Source organism: Anoplopoma fimbria, chromosome 24 (assembly GCF_027596085.1).
Source record: "Anoplopoma fimbria isolate UVic2021 breed Golden Eagle Sablefish chromosome 24, Afim_UVic_2022, whole genome shotgun sequence".
NCBI lineage: Eukaryota > Metazoa > Chordata > Actinopteri > Perciformes > Anoplopomatidae > Anoplopoma > Anoplopoma fimbria.
Genome location: NC_072472.1, coordinates 20,295,951 through 20,314,589, shown reverse-complemented (window position 1 = coordinate 20,314,589; position 18,639 = coordinate 20,295,951). Strand labels below are relative to the sequence as shown.

The 18,639-nt window shown below is 39.1% G+C and overlaps 2 protein-coding genes across 2 annotated transcripts in view; both read left to right on the top strand.

Moving 5' to 3' along the window:
* lim2.1 (lens intrinsic membrane protein 2.1) overlaps positions 1–8,174 on the top strand; it is an 82,646-nt gene extending 74,472 nt beyond the window's left edge. The window contains 4 exon segments of the mRNA XM_054626435.1: positions 5,185–5,368; positions 6,290–6,439; positions 6,643–6,777; positions 8,113–8,174. Coding sequence (XP_054482410.1) covers positions 5,185–5,368; positions 6,290–6,439; positions 6,643–6,777; positions 8,113–8,174 — 531 coding nt within the window.
* A 3,921-nt stretch (positions 8,175–12,095) lies between these two features.
* bsx (brain-specific homeobox) lies at positions 12,096–14,297 on the top strand. The gene is made up of 3 exons (XM_054626555.1): positions 12,096–12,358; positions 12,934–13,124; positions 14,037–14,297. The coding sequence occupies exons 1-3, from the start codon at positions 12,115–12,117 to the stop codon at positions 14,295–14,297; spliced, it is 696 nt and encodes a 231-aa protein (XP_054482530.1). The 5' UTR covers positions 12,096–12,114.
* The last annotated feature ends 4,342 nt before the right edge of the window (positions 14,298–18,639 follow it).

Sequence of the window (18,639 nt, the reverse complement as noted above, 5' to 3'; positions counted from 1 at the left end):
AAAAATTAAAATAAACATTAACTTTGACACGATGGAGCCAGAAGTGCAAACATTTTAATTCATTTCTGTGTGTTTTTGGGCTCATTCAGGCAGCACTCTATTGGCAGCATAAATTGGAAATACAAAATTATTATTCAAAGTTATAAATATTAATATTATTAATATTAATATTAGTAATGTTGGTATTATTGGTATTATTATTGTTAGTATTATTATTACTGTTGTTATCATTATTGTAATTATTATAAAATATCATCGTCATTAAAATCATTGAAATGTCACTTTTCCAGCCACCAACCATTCATTTCCTGAGCCAGTGAAGCCCGTGATCCAGTAACTCTAAAGCGGAGCGATGGGTTTCTCAATGAGACAGTACTTTACAACTGCTTACAATACGAAGACAAGACACGGTGTGAGAGTGTGTGGCTCATCTTGCTCGTACAGCAGGTGCACATGAACAAGCCCATGAGCCGGAGGGTTCCAGACGTGCCTCAGCTTAGGGACTTTACCACAACAATGAGGACATGCCGGCCACACACTCTTTGTAATTACTCCTGTCACATTACCTTCCCAAGTGCTGCATGAGCTCCTTACCCACTGATGATACCACATAAATGTAGACTTTCCATAACAAAATGAATCTCTCAAAAGCTGGATGGATTCAAGAAAACATGGATTTGCTCTTCTGTCACAGAGGCATATTGTCCACTTTGATAGTGCATGGGAGGATATCAAATGCCCTCCTGGCTGCCACACTCCAGATGGAAGAAAATAGCCTGTGGTCTATAAAAATGAAGTTAGATGTAAGTACAGCACTCAAATCTCGGGGAGAAAAAATGCTTTTTCTGGGGCATTTTGTTGTTGTCAATTGGTCTGAGCAACTTGCTGTAATGCTGGTAATGGAGCTACTCTTCTCCTTTCATCTTTGGGTTTGTGCGTGTGTGTGTGTGTCAAAGCAAAGGGAGGCCCGGCTGGATATGGGAAAGAGGCACAACAGGAGGAGATACAACCAGACGACGGTCAAAATGAAGGAAGCATCGAGTCAGAGCACAGTGCAGGGATCAGCACTGGTGTGAGCTGCTTCTTCAAACATCTGCCACCTCCATTTTACCTTCAGCGTTATCAATTCACAATGCAGAATATACATATTTTATTTTATTATTTAACACACGAATGACAATGATTGGGACGATTCCAAGTCATCATTGAAAAACTATGAGTGTCATCCTTTACAGCTGTGACGGGCATCACATATCAACTTTCAGCCTACTTATAATGTTTACAACAGAAATTGTTAACCTCAGCAAACAGAAACCTACCACAAACACTGACCGTGAACACGTTGATCATCTCATCTCAAAGCCTTTGTCGATTTGTTTTTGCTACTTTGGGGCAGCGAAACAAGCTGTAACCGTAGCATGTATAATCACCTTGTCATGGCCTCTACCTCTGCTTAGCCTGCAGCCACTCCCCCTTTCCCTGTGTGTGTCAGTGTTCGTTTGATTACAGGAGTGGAGACAGGTGTACAGGAGCCAGACCACCAGCTGTCCTCAATCAGCCTGCTCTTAAAAGCCCGGTCCGGACTCCTCCACACCGCCAGTAAACTCTGTTAACCAGTTAGTGTCGCTGATACTCACCAGTCTATTTAGTATATAATCGGTTACCCTGATTCTTAATTCCTGTTCTCCTGTTCCCTCAGCTTTCCCCTGCCTGAACCTGCCTTTGTCTCCAGCCCTGTTCCCGGTTCATCTCCAGCTCCTGTCCTGGCTCCCTGGCTTCGCCCCACCTGATCCCCTCGTCCTTCATGCAACGCATGCCCAGCTAAAAACAATAAACCCCTTACCCCTACTCTCTGCCTCCCCGTCTCTCTGTGCTGCATTCGGGTCCACCAGTCACGCCCTAACACACCTTATAGAATTATTATGGAAAATGTTTTAGCAAACTGTTTTTACACATCCAGCAGCCATGGAGCATCATTAGCATTTCTTTTTGAGGCAACCTAATGGAGTCCTACATTAACTCTCCTTCTAGTACGTCACGACTCCGAGGAACATATCTGCCACTTCAGCTGCTAAATTCTAGTTCACCAGCCAGCTGGTCTTTGGCTTTGACTGGCTGCTGTTTGGTGCTAAGCAGCTAGTGTGCATTGGGTTTTGTGGGTGTGTTTGAACCAAAATAGTAAAAACCTGTTGGGTTTGACAAGGTTGAATTTGTTTTCATTTGTTGCCAATGATACCCTCACTATAACTTACAGCTTTAGAATTTTAACATTCATGTTGGGTCAAAAGTGTCAGGCTTGTATCTGTTTTTATACATAATACACCAATTTAGCTCACTGCAGGAAGCAGGACAATGATCCTACACAATGGAGTTTTGTTTGAATTATCACTCCTGACAGGCAGAGTCAGTCACATGACCTCTATCCACCTGAGCATGTGTTGTTGTCAGCACTTTAACCCTAATAGTTTGAACACTAAAAGACTGCTCTGTTCTTATGTACAAAGTCCTGAAGGTGCTCAAAGACAGTATGCATTAAAACAACTTTGAGCACCATTTCACTTTTATTTCTAAAGGCCACCTCAGGAGTATGTGTTTATGACTTTTAATTATGTTTACCTTTAAGTGCCTTTTTACTGCTTCCCACCGTAAGAAAATATGGAAATGTAAAGCACAAACTCACTTGCTATACAGAACCGTCTCCACATCTATACACATACAATTATGCAATGCAGACATGCAGAGGAAATGACTAAATTAGTATTTAGCAGGAAAGCCAATTAACATGACTTCTGCATCGTAGTGCATCATAATATTTACTGCTTTACTGCCATGTTACAAAACTGATGGCACCTGGGATCAATATTTAGATGGTCATTGTTACTTATTGATGAAATGAAAATCAGGAGAAATAGAAATGAAATGGTGCTTTAAACATTTTATTTTCTAATCAAAATGATTTTCCTGAAAATGGGAAGCTGTTTGCAATGATTGATATTACAGAAATATAATGAGAAGTTAAAGTGTTGCAGCATTTGGTTGTTGATTGTTGGTAAGTTAAGTCATCTTGTGTGATATGTGGATCCCCGGTTCACTTGGCTCAAAGCACGGCATTTACACTGTGCACATAAAATATTAGTGACATGACTGATATACAAAGTCTGCTGGCTCAACATTTTACATTGATCGTCAGATTCGCTTCATGTATCTCCTCCTTGGTGATTCGTATAGACGGAAGCACATTTTAATTGGTGGACAAGATGACCTGTATTTGATAATTCTACTTCATATTTACAGAAAGTGGAACTAAAGTTCATTAAATAACACATTTTCAAAAGCCCTATTTATTTAGTGTACTCACGAAGTGAGAAACTTCAAAGATAACAGGCATATTCAAGATCCAATAAGACTTAATAAGATAAACGGTGTGACAGAGTTTGCTTTAAAAATCAGACGGAACTCAGAAGCAGAGCAGCCAAAGACTGTGATTTACTGCCTGGCTAGCCCTCTACTAAAGCCAGTTCAGCCCTCTACTTTCAATCAAAACCATGAAGTCATCACTATTACTTCAGCTTTGGCCATTTCTGTTTTTTCAGCAGATTCCCAAACCACAAAACTGGGGCGTGCTGATTGGCCAGTGTGCGTCCTGGCCTATTGTCTGAGCGCTGTGTTTGTTGGAGCCCCAGATTCTCCCTATTCACCCATCAACACTAGTGCTATTAGCCTGCTGGAAATCTGCCTGTCTTGGCATTGTAGGATTTTGTTGTATTTTGTCAGCTAACCCTGTCTTCATAAACATCTTCATAAAAGGCGTTGATTAAGGTAAGATAATACTGGATTTGGTTCAATAGCTGATCATTTAGTTACTCATGTATTTCTTTATATTTCTTTGTACTATTTTCCCCCATGTGGAGAAGCAGCTGCAGCTTTAGGAGCTCCACAGGGAATGTTGTAAATATTATTCATTGCTGTATTACACAATGTACACCAGTTTTGATCCCACTTTATTGTCTTTTAAAATGTCTTTATATACTCCATGGAGAGGAAGGTTTTCACTCTGCAGCCAATTAGTTACAAATGTACAGCTATGAGAAGCTTCTGTATGGGGTGAATGAAAACCCGGCTTCCTCTGGAGGCCCAAAAATAACGAACGATAGAGATGGACAAATGCGAGACTTATTCTTAGTCTTATTTTCTTTATCTTGGTGGGTCAATTGTCTCAGGTGTTTTATAGGAATATAAGACAAGACATTTGAAGTGAAAGTTGAATTTTTGGGGTTGAGTGATGATATTGAGAGTAAACAGTCAGCCTCGAGGTCAGTGCCAGTCACAAGGCCTCTCTGAACGAAAAGGAAATTCCATAATTTTTTATTTTTCAAGGGGGGTTTAATCCTGGCTTGGAAGAAATGACTTCCGAAAAAATCATTAAATCTAACTGGCTAACTGATAATTAAATAGAATGATTACAATTTGACATATTCCACATAACATTGAGATTGTGGGACCCCTTGTTTTTACGTGGTGGGGATCAAATGGATTATAAAGTGCTCTGCTTTGGACTAACACAGCTCCTGTAACTGAGGCTGCTCAGAGCAAAATGGGATACCGCGGAAATATAGGGCTCCTCAATGAATACACAGAGATTTTCAATGAGCATCACGTTCAGGTTTCAAACATAACAAGATATATCTAGCTACCCCCCCCCCCAAAAGAAAAAAGAATCCATGACAATCCTCCATGAGAAGGAGAGGATGGCTGCAGGATATTGCATTCAGGTGGAACAATGAGCAATAGATGTATCAAGTATCAAAGCATCGGTGGACTGCCATGTGTGTGTGTGTGTGTGTGTGTGTGTGTGTGTGTGTGTGTGTGTGTGTGTGTGTGTGTGTGTGTGTGTGTGTGTGTGTGTGTGTGTGTGTGTGTGTGTGTGCACTGGGGGTAGGGGTGTATGTACGGACTGATCTCCTGGAGAACAAAGTGGAGCGCACACACACTGGCGACCCCACAGCTCAATCCATCGGAAATAATATGTTCATTACAACGCAATTACTGACACTTAGTGCCTCTCTCCCTGAAGTGTGTGTGTGTGAGGTGGAGAGAGGAGGGGGCCCTGCCACTGACCGCTGATGCTAAGTGACCTTATGTTCCTTTGTATGTGTGTGTGTGTGTGTCTGTGTCTGTGTCCACAGGTGCAGGATGTACAGCTTTATGGGTGGAGGTTTGTTCTGTGCAGGAGTGGGGAACATCCTCCTGATTGTTTCCACAGCAACCGATTACTGGATGCAGTATCGGCAGTCCAGCAACTACATGCACCAGGGCCTGTGGCGCTACTGTATGCCGGGCAAATGCTTCCCACACAACGACAGCATCGGTGAGTGTTGACGAGGACGGTTCATGGGGATAAGCGGGAAAGTCGCAAACATTTTTCAACGCGGCAGAAATAATTTCATTGTTTGTTTTTCATTAAAAATGTTGTTCACTAGAAAAATATGTTTCCTCCTTGATGCAATAAAAAAAAAAAAATCTTGAAAAATGTAAGGTAAAGTAGTTCCAGTTTATCAAGGGACGTTTTAAGAGTTAAAAGAATATGATGATGATTATCTATGGTGAATTGCAATTATTCTGGCTAGAAAACTTTTCATATCAACACAAGACTAGCAGTAACTATGTCAAACATTCAGCATGCTGGCAAAAAAGATTGCCTTGTTTTTATTCCTAGTTTGAATTTGGAAGTGTCGCTGGGCTAACTTGCTATAAAGTGAGACTGAAATAGGAGAAAAAGTAAGACTGCATTTTGCATTTCCATTTTCACTGGATTTCAGTCTAATATAAACATTTTCATATTAAATATATCAGAATGATGGTAGTATTTGTCATTAAAGTATACTGTGAATAACACACAGAATATGCACTTTGGTTTCATAACAAATAAAATGCTGTGATACATTGATATTTAATAAATAATTAGTCATGGTGATACTTCATGTACTGTCAAAAAATAAATAATAATAAATTAATTAACAACTGCCTCTGCCTCCCAAACAGCAACTCTACTCTATATTAGAGTGTGTCATGTGGTGAAACGTTTCTGTTAAAGACCTAATTGATAGATTTAGGATTTCCATCTGACATGGATGAAATGAGGTCTATTTTTTCTCAAAGATCTTTACCCTTCCCTATCATATTGGCGTGTTAACTTGGCCTGAACTGGGTCACATCTCACATCATTCAGCTCTGTTGACGTGCACTGACCCCACCACTGACTTCCATTGACATTTGACCCCGTCCACAGCCCACTTAGACGCCACCCGTGCCCTCATGATCCTCTCTCTTTTGGCCTGTTTCATCGGCATCATCATTGGCATTATGGCCTTCATCCATTACTCCTCCTTCGACAGGTTTGACAAAACCTTTGCTGCAGGCATACTGTTCTTCATCTCATGTAAGTTCAACTCCATTGTATTGTTTTTCTACTCTGTTTTTTGGTTTGAGCTGTGATTTGCAATTGATTTGACAAATTAAATACCTAAAAAAGCATAATTTCATTGATTTTCAAACTGAAATATTCTATGAGCAGCCATTGTAATAGTTGCCCATTTGTACAAACATTTTATTTACACTTCCTTTTCCTTTATGTCCTGCCAGGCTTTTTAGTGTTTCTAGCAATGGCAGTGTACACTGGTGTGACTATAAACTACTATGGGAAACGTTATGGAAACTGGAGGTTCTCCTGGTCCTACATCATTGGCTGGGTGTCAGTGGTGCTCACCTTTTTTTCAGGTAAACATGCAACCCAACGAACCAAACTGCATTATGTTTCCTGTCTTCCACAGCAGTGCCACCTGTTTCAGGGTTCCACTAATGGCGTGTTCCCTTTGGAATCCTGTGACATTTGGCTGTGATCACTTTCTGCTAAATGTTAACTTCTTTTACAGCTATGACCGTGAGTGAGTTCCTGGATAAACAAAAATAATGCACTCAGTGAGGTTAATATGAAACCTCTGCTTGAAAGACATATTTTATGAAGTCATGGAAAGCAACAGGCTCAAAATACTTTTTAGATCTTTTGTAGAAGAGCTGATAAAATTGTTTATACCCCCATATTGTCGAGGCCCCAACTAGAACCTGCATGTCTGGTTAATTATTCTCAAACTGCATGTACTATTTGTAATAAAGACAACAACCACTACAGACCAGGTAATATCAGACAATGCACGACTCACTTCCTGAGCAGAAAACAGTCAAGACCATACATGGGTCAACCCAGCTGAATCAATGATGTGACATTATCAGTAAGTGATGCTTGTAGTAAGTGCTCATCTCTGAATCCTCCACCACGCTGTGCAGAACCTGCTGTTCAGCAGGCTTTTCACTATACTGAATACGAAAATGGTTTAGAGGTAAACAGCATCCATATGCTGAGAATACCATGATGTTAAAACTGTTTTACTGAGGCCGAAATTTCTGTAAAAAGCTATGGTAACTAATAAGTAAGTTGTGGAAAACAACATAAGATAAGATAAGATAAGATAATCCTTTATTAGTCCCGCAGCGGGGAAATTTGCAGACTTACAACAGCGCAGAGTAAAGTGCACACAAGAGACATAGCAGAAGAAGACAAGCTAAAAATAAAAATAAAAATAAAAATAAAAATAAAAAAAAAAAAATAAAAAATAAAAAATAAATAAAATAAAAAGACCATGACACATATTCATTTCTAGAGGTTTTTTTTTATAATTGGCATTCATTAATTGGATGCCAAATAAACATTACATGTGTCATGAAAAGTGACTTGTGTAGATTTTCTATGGTGGAGGACCTTAAATATGAGTAGTAAGGTTGGTAGCAATATGAAAACGAAGCTGCTCCATAGACTCAAATAGAAAGAAAATAAAGAAGTCAATTCAATGCAATTTTCTCAGAATGTCACTGAACATGGCCAAAAACAAAAAATCACCACAATTTAGTGCTGTTGAATTAAAATGACACTAATCATACATAGTTGTGCCAATAAACAACAAATAGGCAGGTGTGCTGCCATATATTCTCTAAATCACACACAATCCTTTAAGTCTGTTCTGCTGGTAACTAAGACATGCCTCTCTATCTCTCCAGGTATATTCTATTTGTGTGCCTATAGGATGCATGAATGCCCCAGGAGCACTAACACTCATTAGAAGACTGACACCATCATCCAGAAATAAGCCATGGATTATGATCATGAGAGCTGCATCGAGGCCGTGTGTGCATTCTCGCCATCAGCATGGATGCAGAGCTTACCTCTGGAACATGAATGATCAAAGTTTAAATGATTTCAATAAAACGATTGGGGAGAATATGAATCTATTTTTCTCTTTAAGTCTGCATGATTTACTCATCTGCTGTTACTGTACAGTTTTTTAAAGCATTGTCTGATAATACTTATGGAGGCTGACCAGCTGGTTTTATGTCAGAGTCACCCATTCAGAATGCCTGCCCTTAGCTTTACTGTACGGAACAACAGAGTTATTAATAAGGTAGCCATGTCTATAATGCATTATAAACATTTGTTTATTCTGCTTATAGTTCTGTTTTTTTTTTTTTTATAGTTATAAGCACTCAGGCATATAAGGTGATTAATAAGGTCAACTTTCAGAATACTTCATAATTGTTGGTCACACAATTTTTGTGTGTGTTGTTCCATTCTTCCCTTTATTTAAAGCAAACAGTGACCACTTATAGTAAGTTATAACCAGCTATAATGTGTAATATCTGCCTATATCTCAGGAATAACATTACGTCACGTAAGCACCCAGTGACCAATTAGAATAATCACACTATAATGCATCATGCCAGTGATTATAATTAATTATATTTATAATAGGACCAGCAACTATGAAGTATAATGATACTTTATATATACAACACTGTGATTTGTTATTATTGTTATAAAGTATAATTAACTTGTTTTTTGTGTGCTTATAAATATGTTTGCACATTATACCGCATTATAATATTAATACAATTATGACTGAACAGCACACCTAAAAGTATATATACTTTTATATATAGTATTTCTTTTTTTTAAAGGACAACCAGAAGTATTTTTTTTTTTTAAATGGTTTTTGGCAGATGCAATGGAGTCACAAAAAGCAAAATATATGTCTATGCCTATGAAAATTATACTCATTAAACTTTTTTACCTCGCCATTCTGGAGAGTGCGTTGAAATAGTGCATTTTGACGTGGGTACAGTTTAGAGCAAAATTGTTAAAACCATGATTCAACTGCCAAAAAGTCCTTGTTTTAAGAATGGGTAGCTTTAAACCGAGCAAACAAATACATAATGGAAATACAAGTCTCTGGGACAAAGGAGCATGAAGGATCAATGGCATACTGTATGTTCCATGGATTTAAAAATACCTCAATACATCTCTTTATACCGTTCACTATGTCCAACACGGCTAGTATTAAGAAATACCCCCATGCACTGCTACAAACCTCTTATCCAAACGATGCCCCTTAACGAAGTGATGCACTAGCCTGACCGGCTCAAATTTTAACTTAATGAAATTGCCACATAAAGCCGCTTAACCGAGCCTCAACAACGGATCCTTAAGACGATTTCATCGCCATTTGTTTCATTTACTTTCTAATTTTCCCCCCTCAAAGCAACTTGTTATCCTGGTGCGCTGCATAAAAGGGATTGACGCACAGCCAGGTGCAGCAGGATACCTCCATCTGCTTTAACGTGTCTTTAAAAAGCTCTTTTCTTTTCTACTTCTTACATTAGAAAATAAAAAACCGGTATTATTTCTTATTTGGGATTAACTATATAAAAAAAAAAAATGTCCTGTGTTTTCTGAATATCTTGTCCGACCTAAACATCAATGACACAATATGTATATAGAGAGGAAGGATGTAGTGCACATTCTACTACAGCTTTATGGATGAGAGTTATTGTTGACAATACATAATGTGCAGTCCACACCATACCAAAAACGGTGTTGGGTTTTTGCTACCATCAAACTATTATAATTTGCATTTTGAGCCTATGCAAACTAATAAAAAACGGAGCAGCACTTTTCCAACTGACTGGCAGTAATTAATTTGTTCTCCCTCCATCTGATCAAATGGAAATCCTGTCCTCCAGCACCGAGGATTACAACTTCCGCTTTAACATCTCCCCTTAATTGCCTAATAGCATTGCAGCGTGAATTCTGCCTACATTAAGACACTTCCACATTAACCGGGCCTGATTGGAAATGTGATGACAACACCGTATCAACAAATTACAGCGCACCGCTTTCTCCCGCAAATGGGCACAGGAGCGCCACTTGTACTCTCCCGGATTTTAATACCGACAATTACAGCCAATTTGGGCGGAATTATACTAGACAGACCTGTGGCGGTTCAATCCTCCTGTGACACGAGCTGCATCGACTTCGTTCAAAAAAAAAAACATTAAAGATCATAAAGTTCCATTTCATAAAGCATAGATGATTTATAGAGAGTCGTTTTTTTTTTAGAAATAATCCTAAAGTTGCACATCAAATCGCGTCTATTTTAGAAACATTACAGTGATGCCATTGATAAATGAAGTTTAGACTAATTGTGAAACACCCACAAATGTCCTTAATATAAATTTAGCAAGTGTTTTAACCAGCCACGTGTAATAACGCAATGTATATGACGCAATTGTTTTCTATTTCTAAAGTGAGGATATTTTACCAAAGTGAGGATATTTTTAGAAATTTAGGATATTTTTCAAAAGTGAGTCACTTTTAACTCAAAGCTGAATTTGCCATAGACGAATTGTAGTCTTATTCAAATCATTCAATCAGGAATGATAATAACTATTTTTTAACTAAGTCACTAATAGGCTTAAAATGAAAAAGAAGATATTCCTCAACAATTAAATAAAACGACGAAACCATGCAACCGCCATACTAAGCGTGTTCAGCACCATGGCGAGCTCCAACAACTAAACGAGCCTTCAACATCTATTATAACCTAATGAGGAATGGTACATTACATTACATTACATTACATTACAGTCATTTAGCAGACGCTTTTATCCAAAGCGACTTACAGGAAGTGTATTCAACATAGGTATTCAAGAGAACTACTAGTCACCAGAAGTCATAAGTGCATCTCCTTTCTTAAACAAGCATCTTAAAGCATAAACCAGAGCAAAAGTATAGTGCAGAGGCAAGTTACTACGAAAACAATAATTGCAACAGACTAATACGAATATAGTAAGTGCTACAAACTACTACGAATAGGATAAGTACATCTCCTCTGCATTCATCATGTACAGGGCTGCTTCTTTGTCTTTGTTTATTCTGTCCGGTTAGAGACTGGCGATCCAAAAAACACACACAAAAAAACAATCATCTCATAGCCTACAACAGAGCAGCCCTGTCAGTGGAGAGCCTTTCATAAAACCTGTCAACGTCGGCTATACATTTGGCTATTTCACATTTGAGAAACTGCTGTCAAAGTACAATATAATAACACATAACTACCAAACAACCTATTGCATTCCATATTTTAAAAAAAAGCATCACATAATGCAGATTCCAAGAGAGATAACAACTAGCTACATCTCATTTATGTCCATGATTCACATTTTAGTAATACTTTTTTTTTTTTTCGGAAACCTTTATTGTGCACACACATGGCCTTTATTGAGCCATGTGTGCTCGCAAAACCTGGCAAAAAAATACAGCACGGTTGCTAGGCAACCACATACGAGTTGTGATTGCCGGATTGGGTTTTTTTTAGTTGCTATTCAAATGAGCTGATGGTGCCGCGGTCACAGGTGCGCTGCATGTCTGGACTCTGGTTTCCAGACGCGTCACAGCCAATCAGAGCGAAGAACGGACCCCTCGCGTCTCCGCCCCGCCCACCGGGAGCTCTGATTGGCTGGGGCTTAAATCAATTTCCCCCAATCCGCTATCTGTCTGAATAAATGCTTGTTGGAAGTCTGCCCTCCCACTGATATCCATGTAATGCTCGGCGTAGTGTCACTCACTGATTACACGGGGACTGCGTTTGAGCCTGGGAGACTTGGGAGAGGAGGCAGATGCTGATGCAGGTTTGAAGGCAGGGAGAAAACAAACCCCAAACTAGCACCATGAGTATGAACTACGCGTCTGCGACCCCCACGCAGAGGTCCACGTCGTTTTTCATCGAGGACATCTTATTGCACAAACCCAAGCCGCTGAGAGAGGTCATCCCCTCGCCGTTCTGCGGCTCCCTGGCCTCCCGGATGCCCATCCTGGAGTACGGATACCCGCTGATGCCGACCCCGATCCTGGCGCCACATCCACACCATCCTCTCCACAAGCCCGAGCACCACCAGTACTTCTTCACTTCTGGTAAGCACGGGAGAGAGAGAGCCTGTGATGGAGAGAGAGAGAGAGAGAGAGAGAGAGAGAGAGAGAGAGAGAGAGAGAGAGAGAGAGAGAGAGAGGCCTCGAGTAACAAGGAAACTTCTGTCAGATTAGTGCAGTTAGCCATGCTGCTGGAGTCTACCACAGAACCTTTGAATGCTATATTCGATTATTCAAATTGGAAATTAATTTTTAACACACATCTTATTTACATAACCCTATATTACATCAATGATTAGGCATTAAAAACATAATCTGCCAGTAGCGTATTCAGTTAGGCCTTTCTTTCCAAGAGATATTTAATGAATAGCTATTTAATACCATTAATAAGTAAATATATATGAGTTTATGCTACTTTTCATATTAATTTAAGCCCAAAAGGAAATAATTGCTGCTTTGATTATTGTCAATATCATTATGCCAAACTAAGTTATGTTTTTACATTCATTACAATACAAAATAACCAAAGGCCTATTCATTCCGTTCCAGAGGGTCTAGTTTCTCAGACATATTGAGAGTGTGTTTTGGTTGATCTAACCACTGGCTCCTCTCACCTGTAGGCATGCAGATGCCGGCTCTGTTCCAGCACCACGCCGAGTTACCGGGGAAGCACTGCAGACGCCGGAAGGCCCGGACGGTTTTCTCCGACTCGCAGCTGTCCGGCCTGGAGAAGAGGTTCGAGATCCAGCGGTACCTGTCCACGCCGGAGAGAGTGGAGCTGGCTACGGCGCTCAGTCTGTCCGAGACTCAGGTACACAAACACACAAAACACACACACACAAACACACACACACACACACACACACACACACACACACACACACACACCTCAAAGCTCCTGTGGTGCAGGGATGCTGCCAGGGAGCAAAGTGTTTCTGAACGTGGTTCCTTTGTTTATTCCTTATATATTTACTCTCAAAACACACAAACAAATAGCCTAATAAAATATACAGACATCGGCAAAATAATATATATATATATATATAGAGAGAGAGAGAGAGCCTATAGTATACTATGTTAAGACAGTGCATTTTGGCTGTATATTTGTCTATTTAAGTCCTGAAGAATTACTGTTTATGTGTAATTCTGTATGGAGTATAATATCATACTACATCAATTATATACAATATAGCCTATAGAATACATTTCTAATGCTGCAGGTCATTCTCTACAGATTGTAAAGCCCACTGAAGCAGATGTGTGATCTGGGATTTTGGGTACAATTAAATTGTATTGATTTTTGAAAATGTTAGTTTTAAATTAAATTTAGTAGCAAACATAATTTCACAGACCAGCTCTTACCGTGTCTTTAGTTTATTTAAATAAAACAAATAAATCATATTGACTTAATATTAATAGGCCTACATTTGGGTGATTTATTTAGATCAATGGACTGCGTATATAATAATAATAATAATAATACATTTTATTTAACAGCGCCTTTCAGGTCACTCAAGGACACTTTACAAATTTAAAACAATTTAAAACAAGTTCAAACAAATAACAAAACCATTAAAAGTGCAAGTAAAAAACATGACAACTACAGTGAAAATGCTATCCTGAAAAGGTGGGTTTTGTATTTTGTATTAAGTATCGTTTTGTTTTTTTTTGTTTGTTTTTTTTTAATAATTCACATAATTCACTCTCACATCCTCCCGAGCAGGTAAAGACGTGGTTCCAGAACCGGCGGATGAAGCACAAGAAGCAGTTGAGGAAAGCGCAGGACGAGCGGAAGACTCCCGGAGAGCTGGACCGATCCGCGGACAACTCCAGCGGCAGCGAGCTGAACGAGAAGAGGGAGGAGGAGGAGCTGAAACACGGGCTGGAGCCGGACTCGCTGGAGCCGGACTCCTACCTGCTGGAGGAAAACGACGACGACGTGGACATCGAGGACGACATTTGCTCCCCAGATCATCTACTATAGTAGGCTGCAGAGCTGTTTTACCCGCAGCAGCAACCTCCGCACTGTAAATGCACTGTAGATAGCCTAACACTGGCCTTTTCCCCCTTTTCCCCGTTACAAATATAAAGCCTATTACTGTTTTCAAAATAAAAGGGGGAATGGGCTTTAAAAAAAAAACAATGTTCATATTTATTCAAACATGCAAAGTGGGCCCATTGTTTTTTTTTAACATAAGCCCCGTTTCCTCTATGGAAATGTTCGTGTTGTTAATAGATCACGCTTGTATTATTACTACAATCCTTATCTAAAAAAAAAAATGATTAATACAATCTTGACGTTTATTTTGACATGTCATCCAGCTATGTATTTTTTTATTTCCAGACGGATAATAACAAACGTACCATGCTATACCCCATCCTTTTGCACTTTGATCCCAAAAGACATTTTCCCATGCTATTCTTTTTTTTTTTATGGTTATCTCTTTTATTTCAGTTAGTGTAATTTTTTTTAAAATATTTTTATTATGCCGTTTGTCCATGTTGTTGAAAGTTTTGTTAATGAAGTTCTGGTCTAGACACTTCAGTGGCTGGCATTTATATTTGTCTGTAAATATATATATATATATATATATATATAGTATATAAATGAATCGGTTCTCGGTTTCGTTTATAATGTTATCACTTAATGTTTTAAAGCCCGTTTGTGATTGTTGTTTACTTAAAAAAAAAAAAAAAACTACATAAATGTAGCTGCCGAATGGATTATTGATGTGGTTATTGTTCTGCATTAATATTAATGGTGCATGTGAAGCGGTTATAACTGTCAGGTCTCCAGCATGGAGCTCCGGTCTCAGTGGGAGGCTGCTTGTTCTCTACGGCCGCGTTAAACCAACGAACACAGACAGCAAGTCTTCACACATAGTCCACCAGGCTGCAGGTGTAAGATCACTCTGTGTGCCTCACTACAGGCACTCCTCTGACTGGGATCTACCTGCATTTACACACTGAACTCCAAGGCCGTTCACCAGGATATTTCTAGTTAAACGATGCTGAGTTTAGAATGAAATTGACCAAAAAACAGCAGGATGTTTTACTTCATCATACTGCAATAACGCGTCCAGTCTGTCATTGTGGTCAAAGCTTGGTGGATGAACTTCGAACAAGAAAATCAAACATAACAACAGTCAACAGATGGAAATATCTTCAGCACATGTCCCGACCACCAAAAGAAATGGTTCAGAATAAAAAAAGGATTCCAGTGGCACAGCTGTGTTGAATACTTTTGCTTAAGGCAGCAATGTGTGTTTCTGGTATCTGAAAATCCAGAAAATGACTCTTATGTGTTGAAAATATTTGGTCCTACAGGCAAGTGCTTGGGAATACAGTAGTCTTCTATTTTTCATTAAAATGTTTTTGTCATATATTTTGAGTCATGGTCAACACCTCTGTTAATGAATTTCATATGATAGTATACATACTAAAGAATATTATTTTCGCACAAAAGTAAGAAAATTCAGTTTGCCAAGAAATAAAAATTAAAATGTGTAGTTCAAGAATAGAAACATTTAATGTATTTCTGTGCCGACATAAATCTTTGGTGTTCAATGGCGAATTTAGCCATGGAAATATTTTATTTAGATTTGAACTTTTTTTTATTCTCTCTAAATAAGCAGCAGTCCAAATTCTGTTTTGCAGTAAAAACACATTTAATTTAGAAAGTATTAAGACATAACATTCTGCATATTGTAACAATAACAATAAAAATCAATCTGAAGAAAAAGATAAAGAAATATATATTTTTTTCCCCCAATTTGGCATTTTACAGTGAACATTCTAAATTATTTTTTGAATGTGTAATCTGGTAACATTATCAATCGGAGCTGGAGATTCCTGCAGTGGAGCAGTGCTGCCGGTGTCTTAAGCAGTATGGTGGATGCTTTTGCACCATTTCAGTGTTAGTTTATGAATTCACTGGTAAAGGAATTTAGCAGGATATCTCATTCACATAATATTGAAATCATTTTTCTTAAACGAATGTCCAGCATATCAACAAACATAAACTCCACGTTGCCACATTTGAGTGTGTGTGTGACCTCCGGCCCATAGACAGTGCTGCTTTAAAGCCTGTAGCAGCAGATTAATAAAAGAACAGTCTTCCTGAGAGTGTTGTAGCTAAACTCTTTATCCTCCAATTATTACTATTGCTCCCGATTAAGGCTGTGCCATCGGTGTATGAATGTTGTATGAATGCTAGTTAAGACTTAGATAGATCCTTGCATGGTAGCCCCTGTCATCAGTGTGTGGATGGGTGAATGATATGTTGTGTAAAAAAGCGCTTTTGAGTGGTCGGAAGAGTCCTTTACCATTACCATTAGGAGGGGTGGTAAAGTTAACAATTATTCATTTGATAACACGTGATCCACACATACATAGGCACATTTAAGAATCATAAAACAGCCCTGGTAACGTGTATCAATTTGTTTTACCACAAGCTTGCATCTCTCTCTCTCTACCATGTCACTGTCGTCCTTCGTGCTGGAGTTGCCATCCCTTTTTCCTGCCTTTTGAAAAGCAATTCATGTCATCTTCAAAATGTGAGTGTGATTAACAGGCAGTGGGGAAATAAAAAAAAACTACGTGTGGAACAGGCCATGCAGAAGGTGATCAATTAAAAGATTAAGCATTTTGTAACACATGGACGCATCTGCATTTGGACCTAATAGCAGGGCCATCAGCTCATTTTCAGGAAGCCTGCCGCCTACTGAAAGCGTGCTTCTCACATCAAAGCATCCCCCGTCTGCCTTAGCTTCCCAATGGGCAGAAAGGGATGCTAATTCGGCCCCCTTCATGTATAGCGACGAGAGACTCTTTCAATTAACTGGATTTCAATGGCGAAAAAACGAGTAGGTGGGACCTAAAAAAGAAGCAAAGAGACTCAGTCTGGACAGGCAGCGTTTCTCATTAAATTAAAAAAGGGCTCCGTCATTTGTTTCCAACCACGCATCTGAGGACTTAACACTAAAAACACGGGGCTTCAAAGAGTCCATGATGGGTTAAATAGAGACTATAATCTCATTAAAATATTGCACAGAGGTAAATAGTGCTTTGATAATGATCTGAGGGTTCAATTAGTAAAATGAGCTGCTTGAGAGTGTTTTGTGTTGGGGAGGAGTTACTACTTACAATAAGGCTACAAAAAGCAGGACTGCGATCAAATCGGGGGGAGCTTCAAAGTGTCATCTTCATCTGAGCAGGTTTTCTCCTCCGTAAAAGGAAGACTGTGACCCACAACAAAGGCTGTGTGGGATATTCGAAGTTAAACAGTGTGTAATGGGGTGAGAGGAGACTAACTGATAAGGTGGATAAGACAACAATATGGGGGAAATGAAAAATAAGAGTGTGGGCATTTGCATGTGGTGTGTGATATTTGGAAGTGGACTGAATCATGGCCAGTAGGTCTTCAGTGACATTTTTGAGAGATGCTGTTAAATATACTTCTATTGAGCTGGTACATACAGTTATGTGTGATAAAAGGTGCAACTACCAAAATCGTTATAGTGCATTAAATACAAATGTAATCTAATCTTTTCTGCTTGTGATAGTTGATGGTAACGGTGTGTATGGATATATATTACAGCAACAGGAAGGACTGAGTAAGAGCTACACCTGCTTCATCATTGATCTTAGCACACTGGAGAAGAATCCATGAGCAGCAAGTTGGATTTAACAAGACGATGACAACAGAATTTATCCAGAGTGCAAAGATTCAATCCTGCTATTTAGGAAATGTGTGCCGCTCTTTTGGGGGAGATCTTTATTGTCAAACAGTACACATTTCAATTTTCCTATCGTTGCCACATAGATAAGGATTTGTCACATCAGACAATATAATGAGTGCCTTGAAATATCTAGTAACTTCCTGTTCAGCCGAACTCAGGTACGCAGAGTCTCCCAATTACTGTGACTCATTTGCTTTTACATGCTTTTGGTCGCAGTAATGTCAGAGACAATAATCTCAAGAAAATATTAAGTTAACCATTGCACTTCAAATGGCTATACTGTCTGGCAATTCACACCAAATCAGGCGATTGGCTCAGAGTTTGCCCATTTTAGCGACACTTGTTTCATTTACCCAATTCATTATAATGGCTCATTAATCACCGCCTATGTGATCCTGAGCGTGACGTCGACTTACGTTTTCCAAAGATGCTCTGGTTTTAACTTTTTTTTACTGCTGTGGCCCCCACCAACGAAACACAAAAACATTAACAACATTTAAATGAATGGGATGACTGGCGTTTTTGCTGTGAGACCTGATTTGGTGTGAATGCAGCTTGATTCAGACGTAGGCAGGAACCCATGAG